At 48.6% G+C, this 22,023-nt stretch overlaps 1 protein-coding gene across 11 annotated transcripts in view; it reads right to left on the bottom strand.

Moving 5' to 3' along the window:
* Positions 1-22,023, bottom strand: part of DLG1 (discs large MAGUK scaffold protein 1) — a 360,352-nt gene that overhangs the window by 170,609 nt on the left and 167,720 nt on the right. For all 11 annotated transcript variants that reach the window (XM_075938333.2, XM_075938331.2, XM_075938327.2 and 8 more), the window contains one exon: positions 9,849-9,973. In XM_075938333.2, the coding sequence (XP_075794448.1) occupies positions 9,849-9,973 (125 nt within the window). The remainder of the gene's footprint in view (positions 1-9,848; positions 9,974-22,023) is intronic.

Genomic DNA, 22,023 nt, shown 5'->3' on the forward strand with positions numbered 1-22,023 from the left:
ACCTGCCCATGCGGGTCTCTTTTTCTTCTGCAGCACCAGAGATTGCGAACAGTGCTGAGAAGTGGTACCAGAGCTCAGTGCCACTGAAGGTCTTGGTGCCCCCGATGACTCCCACATCAATGCTGGTATACTTTGGATTACTGGTGTTGATTCTTGTAGCGGCCCATCGGGGTTCCCCCACCTCCTGCACCTCCGTAGTGGCACAAACAGACTCCACCAGCCAGTAGAATAGAGGGAGTTTATTGCTTCTCCAGGATACAGCACAGCACAGATGTAATCTGGTTACAGGAACTAGGGCTAGGAGGCCTCAGTGCCCCCCTCCCTTGAGATGGGGGGTGGCTGGGCCCTAAAATCCCAGCCCCCTCCCTAGCTCCTTCTCCCCTGCTTCCCAGACAGAAACTAAAGACGTCCCTTCCAGCCCTGCCCACCAGCGAGGGGGTGGCCTCCCCTCCTTCCTTTGTTTCTCTCCCTGGGAGGTAACCGGTGGAACAGGTTACCTCCCTGTCCCATCAGCTACTCTGCTGGGCCGTGGTACAGACAACAGCCAGTGGGGGTCTCCCACAGCCCCAGCCTAGCAACCAGCAAGGTACCAACACTATGTCACAGTTCTGGTTGAGGTTAGAGAGATGACTCTGAGCAAAAGTTTTAGTCTGGAGTCCCTCTCCCTTTTTTGTCCTGGGCTAAAAGGCTCTTCAAATTTTGCAGCTCCCGGACAATAGTTCCTCCCCCAGACACTTGAAGCAGGCATTGTGGGGTCTGCTGTAGGGCATAGGTTTCAAACAGTGCAAGCACGGTTTAAAGCTGTGTGGCCCAGGCATTCCACATCAAGGAGAAGCAGCCATCGGAAGATCTGCTACTACTATCTAAGTAACACTAACGGATTACATTTCTAAACTACTTATAGCTAAATTATGTACAGGTAGACCACTAAGGACACACTTGCAAGCACAAGCAAGGAGCATTCCAACAATCATCACAGGCAGTAAGAAGGAACTGAAGGGGGTAGGGCAAGCAGGGGTATATATCCGTTGATATACAGGAACCACTCAAGGGGGCCCTCAGCTGGCCCAACAGTACCACTGAGGAGGAAAAGCTTTTAATATTCGTACACACGGCATATGCACACCTACATGGAACGGACATGACCAAGCACTCGAAGAACTAAATTAGTTCTAGCTACAGAACTAACTGACAAAAGCCTTCATTAAAGCACTTCAGGTTGCCCAGAGTTATTTCACACCCTTCTAAAAGGTCAAGTTTAGCAAAATTCAAAGCACTGAAATTCAGGAAACACAGAATTAAAGTACATGCTAATGCTACCTTCACTCTTTATCTAGAGGTGGAAATAGTCACTGGAAAATATCTGAATGCACTCTAGGTGTATTCACTGTCAATAGTGGATGCAATACCTGGAGTAACTTGGTAGAAGTTTAATTGTGAGATGAGATATGCAAAGGTCTTCCTAACCTTAACTGTTGTTCTCTACACCCATCTGTTACATAGGAGAATCAGAGTCATGTGGAGAAGCCCTATAGTCTCAATGGGTACGTCTACACTACAACGTTAATTCGAACTAACTTAGTTCGAATTAGTTAATTCGAACTAAGCTAATTCGAACTAACGCGTCTAGAACTAAAAACTAGTCCGAATTAACGTTTTGCTAATTCGAACTAGCAAGTCCACATTAAGTGGACCCTGAACAGGGCTTAAGGATGGCCGGAAGCAGTGCCGGCAGGGCATCAGAGGAGGACTTAGAGCGTGGAGCTGCTGTCTCAGGCTAGCCAAGGGCTGCGCTTAAAGGGTCCCGACCCCCACCCCGGACAGACAGTTCTAAGGGGTGCCCCGCTTGCAAAGCAGTCCTGGCTTGGATTGCCCGGAGTACCCACACTGGGCACATCACACCACTCGGCCATCAGCCCGGCTGCACTTGCCGCAGGCTGCCATCTGGGGAGAGGGGGCAATCGGGGGGCTGCAGGAGAGCTTCCACCCCCAGAAGCCCGCAGAGCCAGCCCAGTCCTCCCCATCGGGGGCTCGTACCCCATTCCTCCCTCACCTCCTTCCACTTACCCTTCCCTAGCCCCCCTTCTTATTGATGTACAAAATAAAGATAACGTTTCTTCCAACACTGACTCTGTCTTTATTGAACAAAACTGGGGGAGACTGGGAAAAGGAGGTGGGAGAGGGGAAGAGAAAGGCTGGGAGAGGGGAGGGCAACTAACATGATCAGGGGTTGGGAACAGGTCCCAGATGAAGAGAGGCAAAAGAGACTGGGACTGTTCAGCTTAGAAAAGAGGAGATGGAGCGTGGACAGGATAGAGGTCTCTAAAAGCAGGGGTTGGGTGGAGAGGGTGCATTCAGAAAAGTTCTTCCTGAGTTCCCATAAAGAAGGACTAGAGGACACCAAAGGAAAGGAATGGGTAGCAGGCTTCAAATTAGTAAGAGAAAGTTGTTCTTCAGAAAGCAAATAGTTAACCTGTGGAACTCCTTGCTGCAGGAGGCTGTGAAGGCTACAACTAGAACAGAGTTTAAAGGGAAGTGAAATCAAGTCATGGAGGTTGGGTCCATGGAGTGGTCTTAGCCAGGGGGTAGGAGTGCTGTCCCTGCCCAAAGTTTGTGGAAGGCTGGAGAGGGATGGCACGAGACAAATGGCTTGGTCACTGTCTTCGGTCCATCCCCTCCAGGGTCCCTATGGTTGGCCGCTGTCAGCAGACAGGCTACTGGGCTAGATGGACCTTTGGTCTGACCCAGGACGGCCATTGTAAGCTCAGGGCTCAGGGTCAGGGGTCTCAGTGGACCCCCTTGATTTTCATGCACACCTGCTCCTGGGTGGCCAGGCTGGCAGCTCTCCTGCCCTAGACGGCCACTTTCCTGTGCCTAGTGCGGAGATCGTGGACGAGGTCCACGATGTCCGCACTAGCCCAGGAAGGTGCCCGCCTCTTGCGGTCCAGGGCAAGCTCCCGGGAGCCGCCAACCTGGTCCCGGGAAGAGGGGGAGGGCTGGGGGACATCGGGTGGGTGGCTCTGTGCCGTGCCAGGTGCAGGGTCTGCTGGCTGGGTGCTGGCAGGCTTACACCTGGCACGGGCACCGTAGCCAGCCCGTGCCCCTTTAAGCGGTCCGGGGCCGGGAGGGGGGCAGACGAGTTTCCCTGGTGTTGGCCAGAGTGGCCACCAGGGAAACCTGGGGAGGGCTAGACTCCCACTAGTTCGAATTAAGGGGCTACACACCCCTTAATTCGAACTAGTAAGTTCGAACTAGGCTTAGTCCTCGTAAAATGAGGTTTTCCTAGTTCGAACTAAGCGCTCCGCTAGTTCGATTCAAATTCGAACTAGCGGAGCGCTAGTGTAGTGGCTATGAATGTTAGTTCGAACTAACATCCGTTAGTTCGAACATTGTAGTGTAGACATACCCAATAAGATTGTCTCAACTGAATGGGTGTGTCTAGACTACACCTCTCTGTCGACAGAGAGATGTAGATTAGGTATGTCGAAATTGCTAATGAAGCCGGGATTTAAATATCCCACGCCTCATTAACATAAACATGGCTGCCGCTTTTTTTTCAAAACTGCGCTTTTATCGAAACAATGGCAGTCTAGATGCGGATCTGTCAAAAATAAAGCCTTTTTCAAGAGATCCTGTAAACCTCATTTTTTGAGGACGTACGTGTCAGCTAGATTCTTCCTAGCATACCCCCGGCCGCCAGCGTGTGCTGCGGTATTGTGCAATCGCACAGAATGATGGTTGCACACTTGCATGCGGCCATTCCTTCTCTACACCGGACTCTCTTATCCCTGAGCAAAGAGGAGGACAGTGGGTCTGGAGCACCCACAGGGACACATCTCGAAGAACTCCAGTTGCTGCACAAGGTGAGTAACCTTCCCTTCTTCTTCGAGGGTCCCTGTGGGTGCTCCACGTAGGTGACTATGCAGCAGTATTCCTGCTTGGCGGTGGCGTTCGATGTTGGACAGGACCATACACCCAAATCTAGTGTCTGAGTCCTCAAAGGTCTGAATTGCATAATGTTGCGCAAATATGTTGGCTGAAGCCCATGTTGCTGGAAAGCAGTCGTGATAGATCTTTTGGAATGCGCTCATATGGATGGAGACAGACTGTTCTCAGTAGTGACAGATGGCAGAATAAGGAGCAATGGTCTCAAGTTACAATGGGAGAGGTCCAGGTTGGATATTAGGAAAAACTATTACACTAGGAGTGTGGTGAAGTACTGGAATGGGTTACCTAGGGAGGTGGTGGAATTTTCATCCCTAAAGGTTTTTAAGTCTTGGCTTGACAAAGCCCTGACTGGGTTGATCTAGTTGGGACTGGTTCTGCTTTAGGCAGAGAGCTGGACATGATGATCTCCTGAGCCCTATGAATCTAGAAACCAGCCCTATGATTGTGTCCAACATGAGGTTCCAGTCCCATGATGGCACTGAATCTCTACATGGTGGACACAGGTTTTGTATCCCTTTCCAAAATCTCTTAACACACGGGTTGGAAAAAACAGAATATCCTTGTATGGGTGGGTGTATCACTGATATAGCTGACAAATGTAGTTTGATGGAACTAATTGGTAGTCCTGTGTCCTGCAGGTAGACGATGTATTCTAGAATGTCTGATATCATGGCCCTGTGTGGATCCCATGTGTGATCTGAATTCCAGGCTGCAAATCGGTCCCACTTCTGCAGGTAGAGTCCATCTTGTAGTGGGTCTCCTGGAGTTAATCAGAATGTCTCTGACCCCTTGGGACAAGGTTAGCTTGCTGTCTGAAAGTCAATAAGCATTCAGGCTCACAGGTTGAGTATGTGGAGTCCGGGGTGTGGTATGTGTCTTGTGTTTTGAATCAAAAGAGCTTATACCAGGGGAAACCTATACAAGTGACGTGTGTTCAGCTGCAATATGGTAGGATACCAAATCTGTCTCAGACAGTTGGGAGCTAACAGGATGACCCTGGCCGCATTCTGTTTGATCTTTAGTACCGTTTGTTGCAGGAGAAGTACAGGTGGAAATGTGTACACCCATGGGAAATCCCAGCAAACTACAAATGCACCCCTAGAGATTGTGGCCCAATGCCTGCCCTGGAACAGTATAGGGGGCACTTGGAGTTGATGTATGTTGCAAACAAGTCCACTACCGGGAACCTCCATCTCCTGCAACGATTGTTTAAGATGGATTTGTTGATATCCCATTCGTAGTTCTGTGGGAATTGTCTGCTGAGGGCATCCGCTAGGTCATTGTCCTTGCCCAGGAGATGCATTGTGGTAGAATTCACGTTGTGTACAATACACCATTGCCATACTCTCATTGCTTCTGCACATGGGCGCAAGATCTCGCGCCCCTGTCTATGTAATATATCCTTGCGACATTGCCTGACAATATCCTTACAGTTTCGTTGCATATACGAAAGAGTAGTTGCGAGCATGCCCTCCTCACTGCTCTGAGCTCCCATATATTGATGTGAAGCTAGGACTCTTTGCGTGTCCATTGTCACTGTAGCACCACACTCCCCATATGGGCTCCCCATCCCAGGAGGGACGCATCCTTCGTGATGGTAATGGATGGCATTGGTGTCTGAAATGTAAGTCTTATGCAGACGTCATTTCTGTCCGTCCACCAGTTTAGGGTGGCTTTGAATCAATTGGGTACATGGAGTTTCTTCTGAAGCAAATGGTGTCTGGGGGTGATACACGGAGCGTACACATGCCTGGAACATCCTCATACGTAGTCTGGTGTTTGGGACTACAAACGTGGACGCAGCCATGTATCCGAGTAGCTGCAGGTATGTGCGTGCCATTGTGTGTGGGCAGCTCCGTACTGACATGATCAGATCGTGTATTCGTGACCATCTGTGGGTGGGGGGTGGACAGTGAGCTATACCTTGGGTGCAGTCCAGCTGCGCTCCTATAAACTCCAGTGTCTGGATAGGAATGAGGGTGCATTTATCCAAGTTCAGTAGGAGTCGAAGCAGGTCAAATAGCACACTTGTTGTCTCCAATGATTACTCAGTGTCCCCATAGATGGATGCCATGATCAAGCAATCATCGAGATAAGGAAATATTTTTTTTTTCAAAGATGTACAGCTACCACGGAGAGGACTTTGGAGAAGACTCTCCTGTGCTGCGGAAATGCCGAACTGGACACCCAGTACTGATAGTGAGAGTCCTTGATGGTAAACCTGAGGCTTTGTCTGTGTGCCGGATGGATTGATATGTGAAAATATGTGTCCGTGAGGTCGAGGGTAGATAGCCATGTATAGGCTAGCTATCTCCTCTATAGCGCATAGTTTTAGGAGGTGCTGCGCTTCTTCCAGGAGAACCAACTTGTGAAGAGGGTCCCTGTAGAAGGATAGGGAAGGGGGGCGGGTTGGGGGAACTGCTGTGAATGGTATGCAGTATCCAGTTCATATTAGGTCTATGACCCATTGGTCCAAGGTGATGGTTTCCCATGCCACGTAAAATTCACAGAGTCTGTTTCTGAATATCTGCTTCCTTAGTTCTGCCTCCCCTGGAGGAATGGGGGCTGCTGTACCCTCGACCAACACTTCAAATTTGCTGACACGAGGTGGATGCTTGGGACGATGATGGATGCTCGTTTGGTTGTCTTCATCGGGTTTGTCTCGTAGGGCCTTTGCTGTTGTATATACACTAGTGTGCTGAACCTTTGATTATATTGTTTGTATTGTTTTCTCTTGGTTCCAGGAAGCTGAATTCCCAGTGTGTGTAGTGTCACCCTAGAGTCTTTGAGAGTGTGGAGAGAGAAGTTTGTTGCCTCCACAAAGGGTTTCTCTCCCTGGAACGGAAGGTCTTCAATGTTCGATTGAACCTCCCAGGGGAACCCTGACAGTTACAGCCATGACCCTCTCCTCATCACCCCTGTGGATGGCATGGACCTGGCTGCTGTATCCGCTGCATCCAATGCAGCTTGTAACACTGTGCAGGAAATCAATGAACCTTCCATCATGTTTGATTCTGTTTCTTTATATCTTCTGGTATGTACTGAATAAAGGAGTTGAAGGATTCAAACATCTGGTGTGAGTATTTTGCTAGCAGGGCTACGTATTAGCAATAATCAGTTGGAGGGAAGCTGATGAATAGAACTTCTTCCCCATAGCATCCATTCTTTTTCTCTCTCTCTCATGATTTGGTGTTCTGGGGTACTGGTGTTGCCTCCCCCTCTGACTGGCTACTTCGACTACCAGTGAATTTGGGGAAGGGTGGGAGAAGAGGAATTCCACCCCCATAAAGTGCTACGTAGTACTTCTTATCCACTTTCTTTGAAGTTGAGAGCACCGATGCCGGGATCTTCCAAATGGACTTGGCTAGATACATCAGTTTCATTCATCGGTACACCCAGTTTGGTACGTTGAGTATACTTGTGAGTTTTTGATTTGGTCACATCAGCGAGTTGTATGTTAAGAGCCAGATCTTTTCCAATCCCTGCTAGGCTCTTCCTACAGTTCAAAAGTGGAAGACATGTCGGGCCAGTGGGGGACTCGCCCTGAACTCCCAGCAGCGCCTGAATTTTTGAAATGTACAAGAGCCCGAGTAGAGCTCTATACATTTCAAAAGGAAGCCCAGCAGGTAGCGCAGGAGTCCTCCACTGGCCCCGCACTCCCTGCAATGCCTGAGCCTTTTAAATGTACATGCACCCCAGTGGGGTGCATATACATTTCAAAAGGAAGCCCTGCTGGCCCTGCACTCCCTGTAGGGCTTTTGCGTTTCTGCTGGGGCTCTTTTACATTTCAAAGCAGGATTGCAGCAGAAGTGGCACAAGCAGAGACTGATTAAGTCCCTGCTCATGCCATAGAATCATAGAACACTAGAACTGGAAGAGACCTCAAGAGTTCATCGAGTCTAGTCCTCTGCCCTCATGGCAGGATCCAGTACTGTCTAGAGCATCTCTGATAGACATTTATCTAACCTGCTCTTAAATGTCTCCTGAGATGGAGATTCCATAACCTCCCTAGGCAACTTATTCCAGTGTTTAACCACTCTGACAGTTAGGAAGCTTTTCCTAATGTCCAATCTAAAACTCCCTTGCTGCAGTTTTATCCTCAGAGGCCAAGAACAACAACTTTTCTCCCTCCTCCTTGTGACACCCTTTTAGATACCTGAAAACCACTATCATGTCCCCGCTCAGTCTTCTCTTTTTCAAACTAAACAAGCCCAATTCTTTCAGTCTTCCTTCATAGCTCATGTTCTCTAAACCTTTAATCATTCTTGTTGCTCTTCTCTGGACCTTCTCCAATTTCTCCACATCTTTCTTGAAATGTGGTACCCAGATCTGGGCACAATACTCCAACTGAGGCCTAATCGCACACAGCAGAGCGGAAGAATGACTTCTTAAGTCTTGCTCACAACAGTCCTATTAAAAGCATCCCACAATCATGTTTGTTTTTTTGCAACAGCGTCACACTGCTGACTCATATTTAGCTTGCAGTCCACTATGACCCCTAGATCCCTTTCTGCTGAACTCCTTCCTAGACAGTCGCTGCCCATTCTGTACGTGTAACACCGATTGTTCCTTCCTAAGTGGAGTACTTTGCATTTGTCCTTATTAAACTTCATCCTTTTTACCTCGGACCATTTTTCCAGTTTGTCCAGATCATTTTGAATTATGACCCTATCCTCCAAAGTAGTTGCAACCCCTCCCAGCTTGGTATCAGCTGCGAACTTAATCAGCGTACTCTCTTAAGCAGCGTACTCTCTGGAGGACATCTAGCATAGGCCCACTGTGTGTCTACCTCCCCTGCTCCCCGCAGAGAAGGTGCTGGGAGGAACCGGCTTTTAAGCCAGCACCCCCTAGGACTGGTTTCTGCTTCCCCCCTTGATGCATCTCTCTGATAGAGACAGCAAGGGAAGGAAGCGACTAGTCATATGACTAGTCGACTATCCAATAAGCTTATGCTTATTGGATACGTGATTAGTCGCTTATATCCTTAATACCACTAAAACTTTTGTGCTGGTCCATAATCAGAAGAGTGTTCTGCCTTTTCCTGCCATGCCTTTTTCTCTAGGGAAAACGTAGAGCAGATGCTAGAGATACCTCTACGTGACCTGTGGATTTCCTGTCAGGCTGGATAAAAGGTTGAGACTCTCTCCTGATGGCTTCTAGACAAGAAATGCTCTTAAATTAAAAACATACCTGTTTTTAACAGTCCTACTGAATTAAGGAAGACCAAGAAACAAGAAAAAGTTATTTACTGGTTTCCATAACATAAGAACTAGAGATCACCAAATTAAATTAATAGGCAGCAGGTTTAAAACAAACAAAATCAAGTACTTCTTCATACAACAATCAACCTGTGCAACTTCTTGCCACAGGATGTTATGAAGGCCAGGACTTTAACAGGGTACAAAAAAGAACTAGATAAATTTATGAAGGATAGGTCCACCAATGACTATTAGCCAGGATCGGTAGGAATGGTGTCCCTAGCTTCTTTTTGTCAGAGGCTGGGAATGGGTAATGGCGGGCAGGAGGGAGAATCGCTTGATGATTACCTGTTCATTCCTTCTGGGGGGCATGTAACATTGGCCACTGTCTGAAGACAAGGTACTGGGCTAGATCAACCTTTGGTCTGACCTAGTATGGCCATTCTAATGTTCTAAAAAACTGGTACAATATATTTATACCATATAACTGAGAAAACTGATTTCATTGGGTTAGAGATGTTGAATTAAATACAAAACAAATGAACACCTTTTAATTTATGTAAAAAATATTTGTTACTTAAATAATAAACTGCATAAATTGTTGTTTAAATTACACAACTTGAAGAAAAATCAAATAAACCATATCAAAATATTTTGTCCTTCCCTTTATGATAAAGGAACAAACACAGTTAGTTAACATACCGTAATCTTCCATCCTGAGCAGCTGCACCTCCTGTTATGATTTTTGTAATGAAAATACTTGAGTCGTCCCCAATATGTGGGTTGTCCGTACCACCTGCAATGCTAAAGCCAAGCCCTGAATTTCCCTGAAAAATAAACAGCATTGATGTGTAAAGTATTCTTTTAAAAATAAGTAGAATAAAAGCAAACCAGGAGAGAATATCTTATGCTTTCTTAAATAGATGTAAATTGCATTATTAGTAGAATGCTAAGAATATATTATGCACTACAGAATAACATTCATTTTTATTATTTCAGAAAAAAAATTATGAGACGCTGACGTGCCTTTCACAACCAACAGAGAACCAATTTATATTGTGGTGTAAACTCAAATTTATTTATCACTGAAAGAAAATATTGTGTTAATGTTCATTTTTGCAATAATTATTCAATTATAACAACTGTGATTTCCTGCTTTGAGACAGAAGAATCCATCAGCTGAAAAACTGCTCTAAACACTCTCACAGACTTCAGGAACTATAATGTCTGATTCTGTGAAGCACCTGATATTTTGTTGAAATGCTACAAATTAAAAACTCTGTTATCCAATAAACTCTTCAGAAATCAAATGTTTATTGTTTTCACCATTAATATACTTCTTTCCTTTTTTATAGTTTCAAAGGGGAAAAATGTGTACGTGAAAAGCATAAAATATTATGAATATTAGCTAAATCAAAGTAGATATAATTTACGTATGATCTAAATTTACTCTATTTGATTTAAAGTATCAACACACTGCTGAGATGCCTGTATTGTTGTACTAAACTTTCTGTGGTTTACACTGCAAAATACTGTGCTATAAAGCTACTCTATTAGAAGACTTTCCCCTCTTACTTCTGTCTAAGTCAGTGTTTCCCAATTGTATTTGGCCAAGGAACCCTTTTCAGCTTTTTAGAATTTCAAGGAATCCCTAGGTTTGTCAAGCAAAAAAAAAAAAAAAAAAATGTGTAGGGGGAAGGGACCCACCAATTCATGAAAATCCCAACAAATGCATTAAAATCACATTCCTTCCCCAAGACCCCCCACCCCCCTTCCTTGAGGCCTCATCCGCTCTGTTCCCCTCCTCTCCATCACTTGCTATCCCCAGCCCTTATACACTCTAAGTTGAGACAGGAGGTCTAGGGTGGGAATGAGGGATTTGGGTGTGGGAAGGGATGAGAAGTACAAGTTCTGGGAGGGAATTTGAATGCAAGAGAAGGGGATGTTAGCTCGGGGTGGGGGCTCCAGGCTCGGGAGTGTTGGGCTCAGGTGGAAGGTTGGGGTGCTGAGCACGCCATGGCCTTGTGGATGTGTGGGTGCTGGAGTTTGGGCTGGATATGTGAGGGACTCAGGGCAAGAAGGTTGTGAGTATGACGGGCTCAGGACACAGACTTGCCATGTGTGGATGGTCCAGGAGTGTGGTGGCAGAAGACTGAGGATGTGGGGATGCAGGAGTTTGGGGATGTAAGAGGCTGAGGACAGGGGGTTCCAGTGTATGATAGGCTCAGATTTGGGGTCAGGTAGTGCAGGAGTGTTATGATGCTGCAGTGAGATGGGGGTTTGGCCCCAATTGGCGGCTTGTTGGCCAGGCTTCATTTTTAAATAAAATATGTCAAACTCAAAACGTTTTAGCATTGTCTCTATTTATGAGAGGAAGTATCAGAGGGGTAGCCGTGTTAGTCTGAATCTGCAAAAGCGACGAGGAGTCCTGTGGCACCTTATAGACTAACTATAGACAGTTAGTCTATAAGGTGCCACAGGACTCCTCGTCGCTATTTATGAGAGGGGTGAGGAACCTGGTTTGAGTCAAGGGTCACTGACCCACAGAAAAGTTTGTTGGGGGCCACACAAGTGAGATGCAAAAAAACCCCGACAACCCTCCAAAGACCCCCAAGCCTCACTAATGTGGTCCCAAATGTGCTCGTGGGAGCAGGGGAGAGGGTGCTGCTGAGTGGAAGGATGCTGGCTCAGGTGGCGGGGTGCTGGGGTCAGGGACATGGTCCTGCTGGGCACTAGGGTGACTAGCAGGGTGCTGAGACAAGGAACAGGGTGCTGCTGGGTGCCAGCGTGGATAGCAGTGTGCTGGGGCCAGGGCCAGGGTGGTGCTGAGTCCTGGGGTGTGAGACAGGGTGTTGGGGCCAGGGACTGGGTGGTGCTAGGGTGGATGGCAGGGCTGCTAAGGAGTGGGATAGGGATGGGGTACAGGATCTGGGAGGGAGGTGGGAGGCGGAAGGGGGCAAGGTCTGGGTGGTAGGTAGGTTGCAGGGTGTCTGGCCAGTGGGAGGAAGCAGGAGCAGATTGGGGGTAGGGTGTCTGGCTACGAGGGAGGGTGCAAGGAGGGGACTTGGGTAGGAGTTGGACCTCTCTGAACTGGCACACTCTGGACCTGACTGGTCCCAGATGAGGGATTTTTGGACCAGGGGAGGTCATTTCAGGGCTCCTGGTCCCCCCCCCCCCCCTCCCGGCTCCTTGCACCTCTATCCCCTGCAACCCAACTGATCTTCCCAACCCTGCTGGTTCCCTGCACTTCCCCAAAACCATCCCCCACAATCCAAGCGAGTGCAGCACCAGTTCCCTGCAGCCCCTCACAGCCCAGCTGAGCTGCCCGTCTATTCCGTATGCCCTCCCCCATCCACCTCAGCCCAGCTGAGCCCTGCACTGGTTCCCTGCATGCCTCCCCCCACTGGACTGCTAAGCCCATTTCCCTGCACCTCCCCCAAGCCCCACAAAACTGCTGAGCCAAGCACCAATTCCCTGCCCCCCCCTTGAGTCTAGCCCCAGCACCTCCCTCTTCCTGCAGCCAAACTGAGCTCTGAGCTCCACACACACACACACACACACACGCACTCCCACCCCGCAGCCCAGCCCAGATCCCCAGACTTCCGCACTCTGCAACCCAGCTGAGCTCAATTTCCCTACACCTTCCCCCAAACCATGCAGACCTGGTGAGCCAGCACTGATTCCCTGTGATCTTGCGCCAAAGTGGCCGCTCTTGCGCAAAAACTTGCTTTTCCTGTCTACACTGGCCATGTGTTCTTGTGCAAGTACGCTGACATTCTCATGTATGAAATCAGGACATCTTGGGCAAGAAGAAGAAGTTACTCACCCTGTGAAGTAACGATTGTTCTTCGAGATGTGCCCCGTGGGTGCTCCACTCCAGGTGTCGGGTCCCATCCCGGCGCCGCGAATCGGAGAGCTATCAGAGCCGTGGTCCGCCGGACCGCGCATGCATGGCTGCCCGAGGCGGCGTTCGCGCCTTTGATGTGTTGTGCGCGGTCCGGCTTGCTCAATTCCTCTCAGCCGCTCCCTGAAACGAGAAAATGAAAAATACCGGAGCGGGGAGGAAGGGTGGGTCGTGGAGCACCCACGGGGCACATCTCGAAGAACAATCGTTACTTCATAGGGTGAGTAACTTCTTCTTCTTCTTCGAGTGGCCCCGTGGGTGCTCCACTCCAGGTGACTTCGGAGCAGTACTCAAACACTTGAGTGCTCTGGAATTAAAGTTTTTGGACATGCGAAAGAACTGCCGTAGCCACAGAGGAATCGGCAGCAAATTGGTTTACTACAGCGTAATGCCTCATAAAGGTAGAATGAGATGACCATGTTGCTGCTCGACAAATGTCTCGGAATGGAACACCTCTAAGAAAAGCTGTAGTCGTGGCTACTGCTCTCGTAGAATGGGCCTTAGGAACACACACAAGAGGTTTGTTATGTATGGAGTAGCAGGTTGTAATACACGACACTATTAACCTCGCAATCCATTGGGAAGTGATGGGTTGTCCCTTGGTTCGATCCGCTAATGACACTATTAGACGGTCCGATTTCCTAAAGTGTTGCATTCTTTCGATATAAAAGGCTAATGCTCTCCTCACATCGAGCGTGTGCAACAGTGCATCTTCCCTTGAAGCATGAGGCTTGGGATAGAAACAGGGGAGAACAACTGGCTCGTTGATGTGAAAATCCGAACAAATTTTTGGAACAAAAGCTGGATGAGATCTCAACGTTACCGACTCTTTAGTAAACACTGTGTAAGGAGGTGATGACATGAATGCAGCTATTTCACTCACTCTGCGAGCTGATGTAATGGCAAGCAGAAAAAGCAATTTTGTGGTTAGAAGTTGCAACGGTATCGTAGCCAAGGGTTCAAAGGGGGTGTGTGTCAGGGAATCCAGAACAAAGTCTAAATTCCAGGAAGGTGCTGGTGGTCGCCATGGTGGGTTGAGGTTTGTAAGTCCTTTTAGGAATCTCCTTGTGATGGGATGAGCAAATACAGAAAACCCATCCTGACCTTGATGAAAAGCACTAATTGCTGCTAGATGCACTCACAGCGAGGCTATTGCAAGGCCTGTGTCGTGGAGGCGTAAAATGTAATCAAGTATCTGGGATATCCCTGCGACGTAAGCATCCCTACCATCACTGCTACACCACGTTTCAAACCTGGCCCACTTGGCGAGGTAGGTCTTTCGAGTGGAGTCTTTTCTGCTGTGTACTAATACTTGCTTGACTCTCTGTGAGCATGAGTGTTCGACTGGATTGAACCAGCGAGCATCCACGCCGTGAGGTGTAATGTTTCGGGTTTCGGATGGGAAAGGGAGCCGTTGTCCTGAGTCAAGAGATCCGGAAGCAGAGGAAGGGTGTACGGTGTCCTGATGGACATCTGGTGGAGTATTGAATACCAAGGCTGCCGTGGCCAAGCTGGGGCTATGAGAATTACTCGAGCCCTTTCTACAGTGATCTTTTCCAGGATCCTGGGAACTAGGACGATCGGGGGAAAGGCGTATAGCAGTGATGTTCCCCAATTGTGGAGAAAAGCATCTCCCAAGGAGCGATGTCCGATCCCTGCCCTGGAACAATAATAGGGGCACTTGGCATTGGCAGCAGTAGCAAACAGATCTATTGAGGGAAACCCCCCATTGGGCGAAAATACCGTGTAGAATGTCCGTGCGAAGTTCCCACTCGTGGTTGTGGGGAAACAGCCTGCTGAGTGAGTCCGCAATAGTATTCTGGACACCCGGCAAATAGGTGGCTGTCAGGATGGTATTGATGCAGGTACACCAGTTCCACAAGTGCATCGCTTCTATACAGAGGGATCGGGATCGAGCCCCTCCCTGTCTGTTTACATAATACATGGTGGCAATATTGTCCGTAAGGATTCTGACGGTCGTGTTCCTTATATGGGACTGAAAATGCTGATATGCATGACGTACTGCTCTTAACTCGAGAATGTTGATATGTAAGAGCATCTCCTGCGGAGACCAGCGACCTTAAACCGTCATGTCGTCCATATGCACTCCCCAGCCAGTAAGGGACGCATCTGTTGTTATTTGCTTCGACGGTTGTGGACGGTGTAAAGGAATGCCCGCCATAACATTGAACGACTTGGTCCACCACTGTAGGGATTGTTGTACATGTGATGGTATCGCCACCACCTTGTGAATGCTGTCCTTCATCGGAGTGTATACTGTACTCAGCCAGTGTTGAAGGCAGCGAAAATGTAACCTTGCATTTTGAACAATAGTTGTTGAGGCAGCCATGTGTCCCAGTAGTTGTAACGGCACTCTGACTGGAATCGTTGGAGCATACGTCAGCGTGTGAACAAGATCTTGAATGGCGGCGAAACATTCGGCAGGTAAATAAGCGCGCGCTGTTCTCGAATCGAGCCTTGCCCCTATGAAGATCAGATCTTGTGTAGGTTCTGGCGAGGATTTCTGCATGTTTATGAGTAGACCCAGAGAGTGAAAAACCTGAGAGGCTGTTGTCACCATGTGTTTGGCCTCTGAATATGTTTGTCCTCTTAGGAGGCAATCGTCCAAGTATGGGAAAATTGTCACTCCCAGCCTGCGCAAGTGGGCAGCTACTACCGCTAAGGTTTTGGTGAAAACTCTGGGTGCACATGCCAAGCCGAAAGGTAGTACTCTGTACTGGAAATGTTCTTGACTTAGCTGGAAGCGGAGAAAACGCCTGTGTGCCACATGGATCGCTATGTGGAAGTAGGCGTCTTGCAGGTCGAGGACTGCAAACCAGTCTCCCTTGTTCAACGACGGAATGATGGCATTTAGGGTCACCATCTTGAAGCGATGTTTCCTGAGGTAGCGGTTTAGCTTGCGTAGGTCCTAAATGGGTCTCCACCCTCCTGTCTTCTTCGGGGTAAGGAAGTACCTGGAATAAAATCCTTTTCCCCGAAACTGACTTGGTACCCTCTCTATAGCACCGATATTCAGTAGGCGCTGAACTTCCTGTTTCAGCAAATGTTCGTGAGAGGGGTCCCTGAAAAGGGACGGGGTAGGAGGGGTGGTGGGGGGAATTGATAGAAAGGGGATGGAGAGACCAAATTGTACCACCTTCAGAACCCACTTGTCCGTGGCGATACTGTACCAGTGAAGAAGGTACTGTTTTAATCGATGGTGAAACATGTGTAAAGAGTCCTATGGTACGCTGAATGTGGTCCTCGACGGGGAAAGTCAAATTTGCTGCTTAGGTGCAGGTTGATTGGATGAACGGTTCGTTTGAGATCTCTTACGTTGAGGACGCTGCCGGAAGCGCTGATTGTCTTGGGGACGTGATTAATTCTTATTGAACGCATAATCGTCCCTCCGTTGGTAAGGATAGTAATGTTTACGTTTATAGGGAGGTGTGTACATTCCCAAGGTACGTAAAGTGGTACGGGAGTCTTTCCCAGAATGAATAACTTCGTTGGTGTTACTAGCGAAGAGCTTCTGTTTATCAAAGGGTAGATCTACTTTATTCTGAAGCTCCTGTGGAGTTCCGGCGGATGATAACCAGGAAGACCACCTCATTGCGACCCCGGTAGCCGTGGCCCGTGCCGCTGTGTCGGCCACATCCATGGCCATCTGCAAAGTAGTATTGCAGGCTATATATCCTTCTTGGACTATGGCTTTCAGTAAGGGTTTCTTGGCATCGGGTAGATATTGTAGTAGCTCTGTAAGCTTTGAATAGTTATCAAAATTGTGGTTAGAAAGGTGGGCCGTATAATTTGCGATTCGTAATAATAACGTAGCCGAAGAGTAAACCTTTCTTCCAAACACATCCAATTTTTTATTATCCTTTTCTTGGATTGTATTCTTATATTGAGGAGCCTTAGCCCTCCGCTGTACCGCATCAACTACAAGAGAGTTGGGTTGAGGGTGGTTGAAAAGGAAATCCAGTCCTTTAGCAGGTACGAAATACATTCTATCAACTCTCTTACTAGTTGGGGCAGCCGATGTAAGGGTTTGCCATATTTCGTCTGCCACTTCCATGATGGCCTCATCGACAGGGAGGGCGATTCTTGCCCATTGTTGCTGCCGCAAATTCTTCAAGAGATGATGTTTCTTCATGGGAACGTCTGTTAACTGTATTTCCTGTGTGTTTGCAACCCTTCTGAATAGGTCCTGGAACTGCTTCAGGTCATCCAAGGGAGAGGCGTCATCTGGAATCATTGCTTCATCCGGTGACGACGAGGAACAGTCAGCTGGAGAAATGTGTGGCTGAGGATCTTCTGTCTCGGACAGTTGGCCCTCTTCTGGTTCTGAGTGATCCTGATGGATGGGTAAGTTTTCTGATGGAGGAGATGAAAACAATCTTTGCGGACGCTCTGGTAAGTGCTGCACACTGGGTGATAGACGGGTACATGAAGAACCCCTATAAAATAGAGTAGCGTGACCAGGGTGGGGGCGATCATATTCAGCCCTATGGTAGCGCCCATCATAACAGTCAGACCGTGCTGGTGAGGAGTATCTGGAGGATCCTGAACTGCGGATGTAGTAGATCCGGCGTGGCGACCGCCTAGGTGATCTATGCCTTGATGACCCCCTTGGGGAGCGAGAACGTGATGGGGGGCATCTTGTTTCTATATAGACCGTGTCCCCATGGGAAGGTCCTCTAAGCACTTGATAAGATGGAGAAAGGCTATAGTCCCGGTGCCTTCGGTACCTGGGTGGAGAAGGAGACAGTCCTGGAGAGAAGGTAGGCGATGGGGAAAGCGCCATGTAAGTTTCTTTCTCTGCAGCTTTGCAAGGCAGTGAAGCCTTGTCAATTTCTTCTGCTGGTGGAGAGCTCGGTGCCGCACGCGGCTGTAGTGCCTCTGTATCGCCACATGGGGGCAGCGTTGATGGTGCCGAGGAAGAGCCTGGTGCCAGCAGATCAGCCCGCAGTGCCGCCTGAGAGACTTGGCGGGTCGGCACCGAGGGGTTTAAAATCGCCGCCGGTGCCACTTGGGTGGCAGTTGGCGGTGCTGGCTTTTGCACTCCTGCCGATGCCGGCTTCTGCGCGGTTTTTGGAGCCGGTGCCGGTCTCGTCTGTCCAGGAGCCAGTTTCTGCCCTGGGGCTGCTGACCCAGATGCCTCGTCAGGGCATCTCATTTTGGTGGTGTCTGGCAACGATCGAACTGGGGACACCTTAGTCTTTTTTGTAACGGCTGTCCCGGGAGACGTTGCCCGCCGTTTCTGGGCTGCTGTGCCCGAGGCGGGGATGGCATCAGACTCTAGCGCCTTTCCATAAAGGATCAGCTTCAGGCGCAGGTCCCGATCCTTTCGAGCCCTCGCCGTCAGTTTGCTGCAGTGGATGCATTTTTGGGGGACATGCGTCTCACCCAAGCACCCGACGCAGCAATCATGCCCGTAGGATGCCAGCATGGGTTCTCGGCAGACTGAGCATTTTTTAAAACCGGGGGACGCTGGCATACTGAAGTAGTGGGGAGAGAGAAACTGACACGTACAATCTCTCCTACGCGTGTCCCCCTCAGGCCGCCGCAGAAACTGTTCAAAGTCTGTAGAAAACTGTTTGGTGTTTTTTTTTTTTTTTTGTAGAACTGGTCAATTTAACGCAAAAGTAAGGAAGGAAGAGTTCTGAACTATTTACCAAATGTGAAGACTCTGGGAGAAAACCGTTGGAAATGAAACTGACAAGAAGGAGCTCTCGTCTGCGACCGAGGGCGGCTGAGAGGAACTGAGCAAGCCGGACCGCACACAACACATCAAAGGCGTGAATGCCGCCTCGGGCAGCCACGCATGCGCGATCCGGCGGACCACGGCTCTGATAGCTCTCCGATTCGCGGCGCCGGGACAGGACCCGACACCTGGAGTGGAGCACCCAACGGGCCACTCAAAGAAGAACTACGATGCTCCTGCTCAGGAATAAGCCCTTTGTGCAACTGTTCTTGCGCAAGAGGCCAGTTTAGACAGGCAACATGAATTTCGTGCACAAGAAAGCCCTATGGCTAAAATGGCCATCGGCACTTTCTCGGGCAAGAGAGCGTCCACACTGCCATAGATGCTCTTGTGCAAAAGCACAGCTCGCACATGGCAGTGTGGACGTGTTCTTGCACAAGAACTCTTGCACAAGATGTTCTTGCGCAAGAAACCGCCAGTGTAGACATAGCCTAAGAGTTTCCTCGCATGAGCAAAATGAATTTTGTGTTGTGCACCAGTACTGAGTTCATGTGGCTTGTTTGGATGTGCCACTGTGGCACCCAAGTTATTAATAAATATTTTTAAACCTTTATCTTTTCTCTCTGCTGCCATGTCTCCTCCCCTTGTTCCATCAGCTCCCCTGGTGCCTGCTGCCTCCCAACTCCTCATCCTCCTCTGCTGTCCTGACTCCTGCCCTACTCACTGCCCATAGCCCACCTGCGACCTGCCCCCCTCCACCAGCCCTTCTCTCCTCCAGTAGCCCCACTCTGATCACGTAAGCTACCACTCCTCATCCGCTCTTCTAACACCTCCTTCTGCACACCTGCCCTGCCTCTCTCCTCTGAGGCTGGTCCCTCTCCTGCAGGTGTCTATCCTTCTCCTTCACCATCAGAATCCCCTGGCACTTGCACCTTCTCTTACTCCTGCACCCTCCAGTTCCCTCCCCTTTCCCTCACTGCCCCTACCTCCTTTACCCTCTTTTTCCCTGATGCCCACCCCCTCACCACCCTCTGCCCCTGTTCTCCTCATGCCCTGTGCCCTCATATGACTTGCTCCATCCCGGCCTTCCTCGTGCCCACCCCTTCTTTCAAGCCTTCTCCCAGCACCTCCCCATCCCTCCTCGAGCCCCCAATGCCCTTACCCTCTCCCCTCCCAGCATCACCCTGTCCCCCTCCCACTGACACCTCCCCTCCTGCCTTTTTCCTCATTGTCTGCACTTGGCCCCCTGGCATTTGTCTCTCCTCTACCCTGTCCCTTTGGTGCCTTCCCAATCTCTTCCCCATCTTCACTCCCCCTTCACACAAGCCCCTTCCTCTCCCAGCCCTTGCCCTTCTCCTACCTTCTGCCTTCCACTTTGTGGGGCTGGAGTCTGTACTCCGTCCCCGGACTCCGAACCCACAACTCAGCCATATGGTGCAACGCAGCGCCCAGCAGTTTTAAAATCCCGGGCCGTGATGTTTTGTCACGCCTGGGCATCTCCCTGCCTACTGGTTTGAGCACGCCATGCAGGGCAGCAGCAGCCAGCAAGGGGGAGCTCAGAGAAGGTTGCGCATAGACGGGACGGGGACGAGGGAGAGACGCTCTGGGACCGGGGTGGGAGGACACATGGGTGGCCCGGGGCCCGCTCCAGTTCCAAATATTAGTGGAGCATGGGTACCATGAGCCCATACAACTCGCTGCCCATGCCTCTGCTGGCTAGCCGGCTCTCTCTTTTTCAGAGGGGGTGGGGGAGTGCCAGCTCCTTGCGGAACCCCTAGTTTTGCTTCGCGGAACCCCAGGGTTCCCCAGAACACCAATTGGGAAACACTGGTCTAAGTGTCTCACACAGAAGTTGTTTCTGTACCTGTCTTCCACCCAATGGAGTAATCATGGCCATACAGCTGGTGTTTTTAGAAAATGGATAAATAAGTGGGCCTGACCAAGACCATTTTTATTTCACCTCTGCTTTTAATCTAGAAGAAACATTACAATTATGTAGCTCAAATATTTAAAAAATTCTCAAATGGAAGTGCAGCTCATGCATATGCAATGAACTGATTGCTTCCCACCTGCACTGCACTTTAACCACCAGTATAGTATGACCTCTCAAAATCATTAAAAGCGACAAGGAGTCCTGTGTCACCTTATAGACTAACAGATGTATTGGAGCTTAAGTGGGCAAAGACCCACTTGGTCAGATGCATGCATCTGACCAAGTGGGTCTTTGCCCACGAAAGCTTATGCTCCAATACATCTGTTAGTCTATATGGTGCCACAGGACTCCTTGTCACTTTTGCGGATCCAGACTAACACACCTACCACTCCGATACTCAAAATAATTAATTTCCAAAGGGTACCATAACATATTATTTCCAGTCACCAATACAGTAATAATTCAGGTCATTTTAGACCCAATTTTAAGGTGAAGGAGAAAGTACACATGCTGTTTTACCCCCATGACATTGCTTGCCCCCTACTTCCCATATATCCTCCTGAAACAAAAGGGGAGTAAACAGTTTGCACCCTAGACAAAGCTGTGAATTTCCTCTATTTCTCTTGCTTTAAATCACCAGTCTCCACATCAAAGCATCATAACAGAAATAAAAGTTCTAATTTTGTCATGAAGATCTGAACTGGAATTCATGTGTTAGAATTTATCAACATTATTGCTTGAATCAGGAGGGGCTCTATTGGAACACTTCAATTTCTGCTGAGGGAGGATATAGAGGGTAAGTTCATTAACAAAATCTGTGTCTCCCACTCTGTTATTTTCTGAGTGCTACTACTCTGCTAGATTTACAGTCTGTTTATTTATCATTTAGAAACAAAAACCTGCAAGGCTTGTTTGATAATGCTATGGCTCTAAGAGGAAAACAAGCTCATGGAAGGACAATGGAAATAACAAATAAGTTTTATAGTTAAATGTTAGAATGCTCAGTTAACAAAAAAACCAGCCATCTTGAGCACAAAAATATGACTGTAGTTGCCATAAACACTACTTGGGTCTAACAGAACTTGAATGAATACAGATGGCAAAATCCTTATTCTAATGGCAACATAAGGGTCCATTAGAGCAATGTATATAATAACTGCAGTCCCATTTTCATGCTTAAGGTGCAGAAAATCTCAAAAAAACCCATAATTTATTTACATTAAAGACTGTGAGAGCACTACACCAATACACAGTCAAAATCATTTATTTTTATATGTTATTCTGTTAAAATATTTATTTAAATAGGTAGAAAAGGAAATCAAGTCATGACATGAAA

Source organism: Pelodiscus sinensis, chromosome 10 (assembly GCF_052426305.1).
Source record: "Pelodiscus sinensis isolate ZL-2025 chromosome 10, ASM5242630v1, whole genome shotgun sequence".
Taxonomy (NCBI): Eukaryota; Metazoa; Chordata; order Testudines; family Trionychidae; genus Pelodiscus; species Pelodiscus sinensis.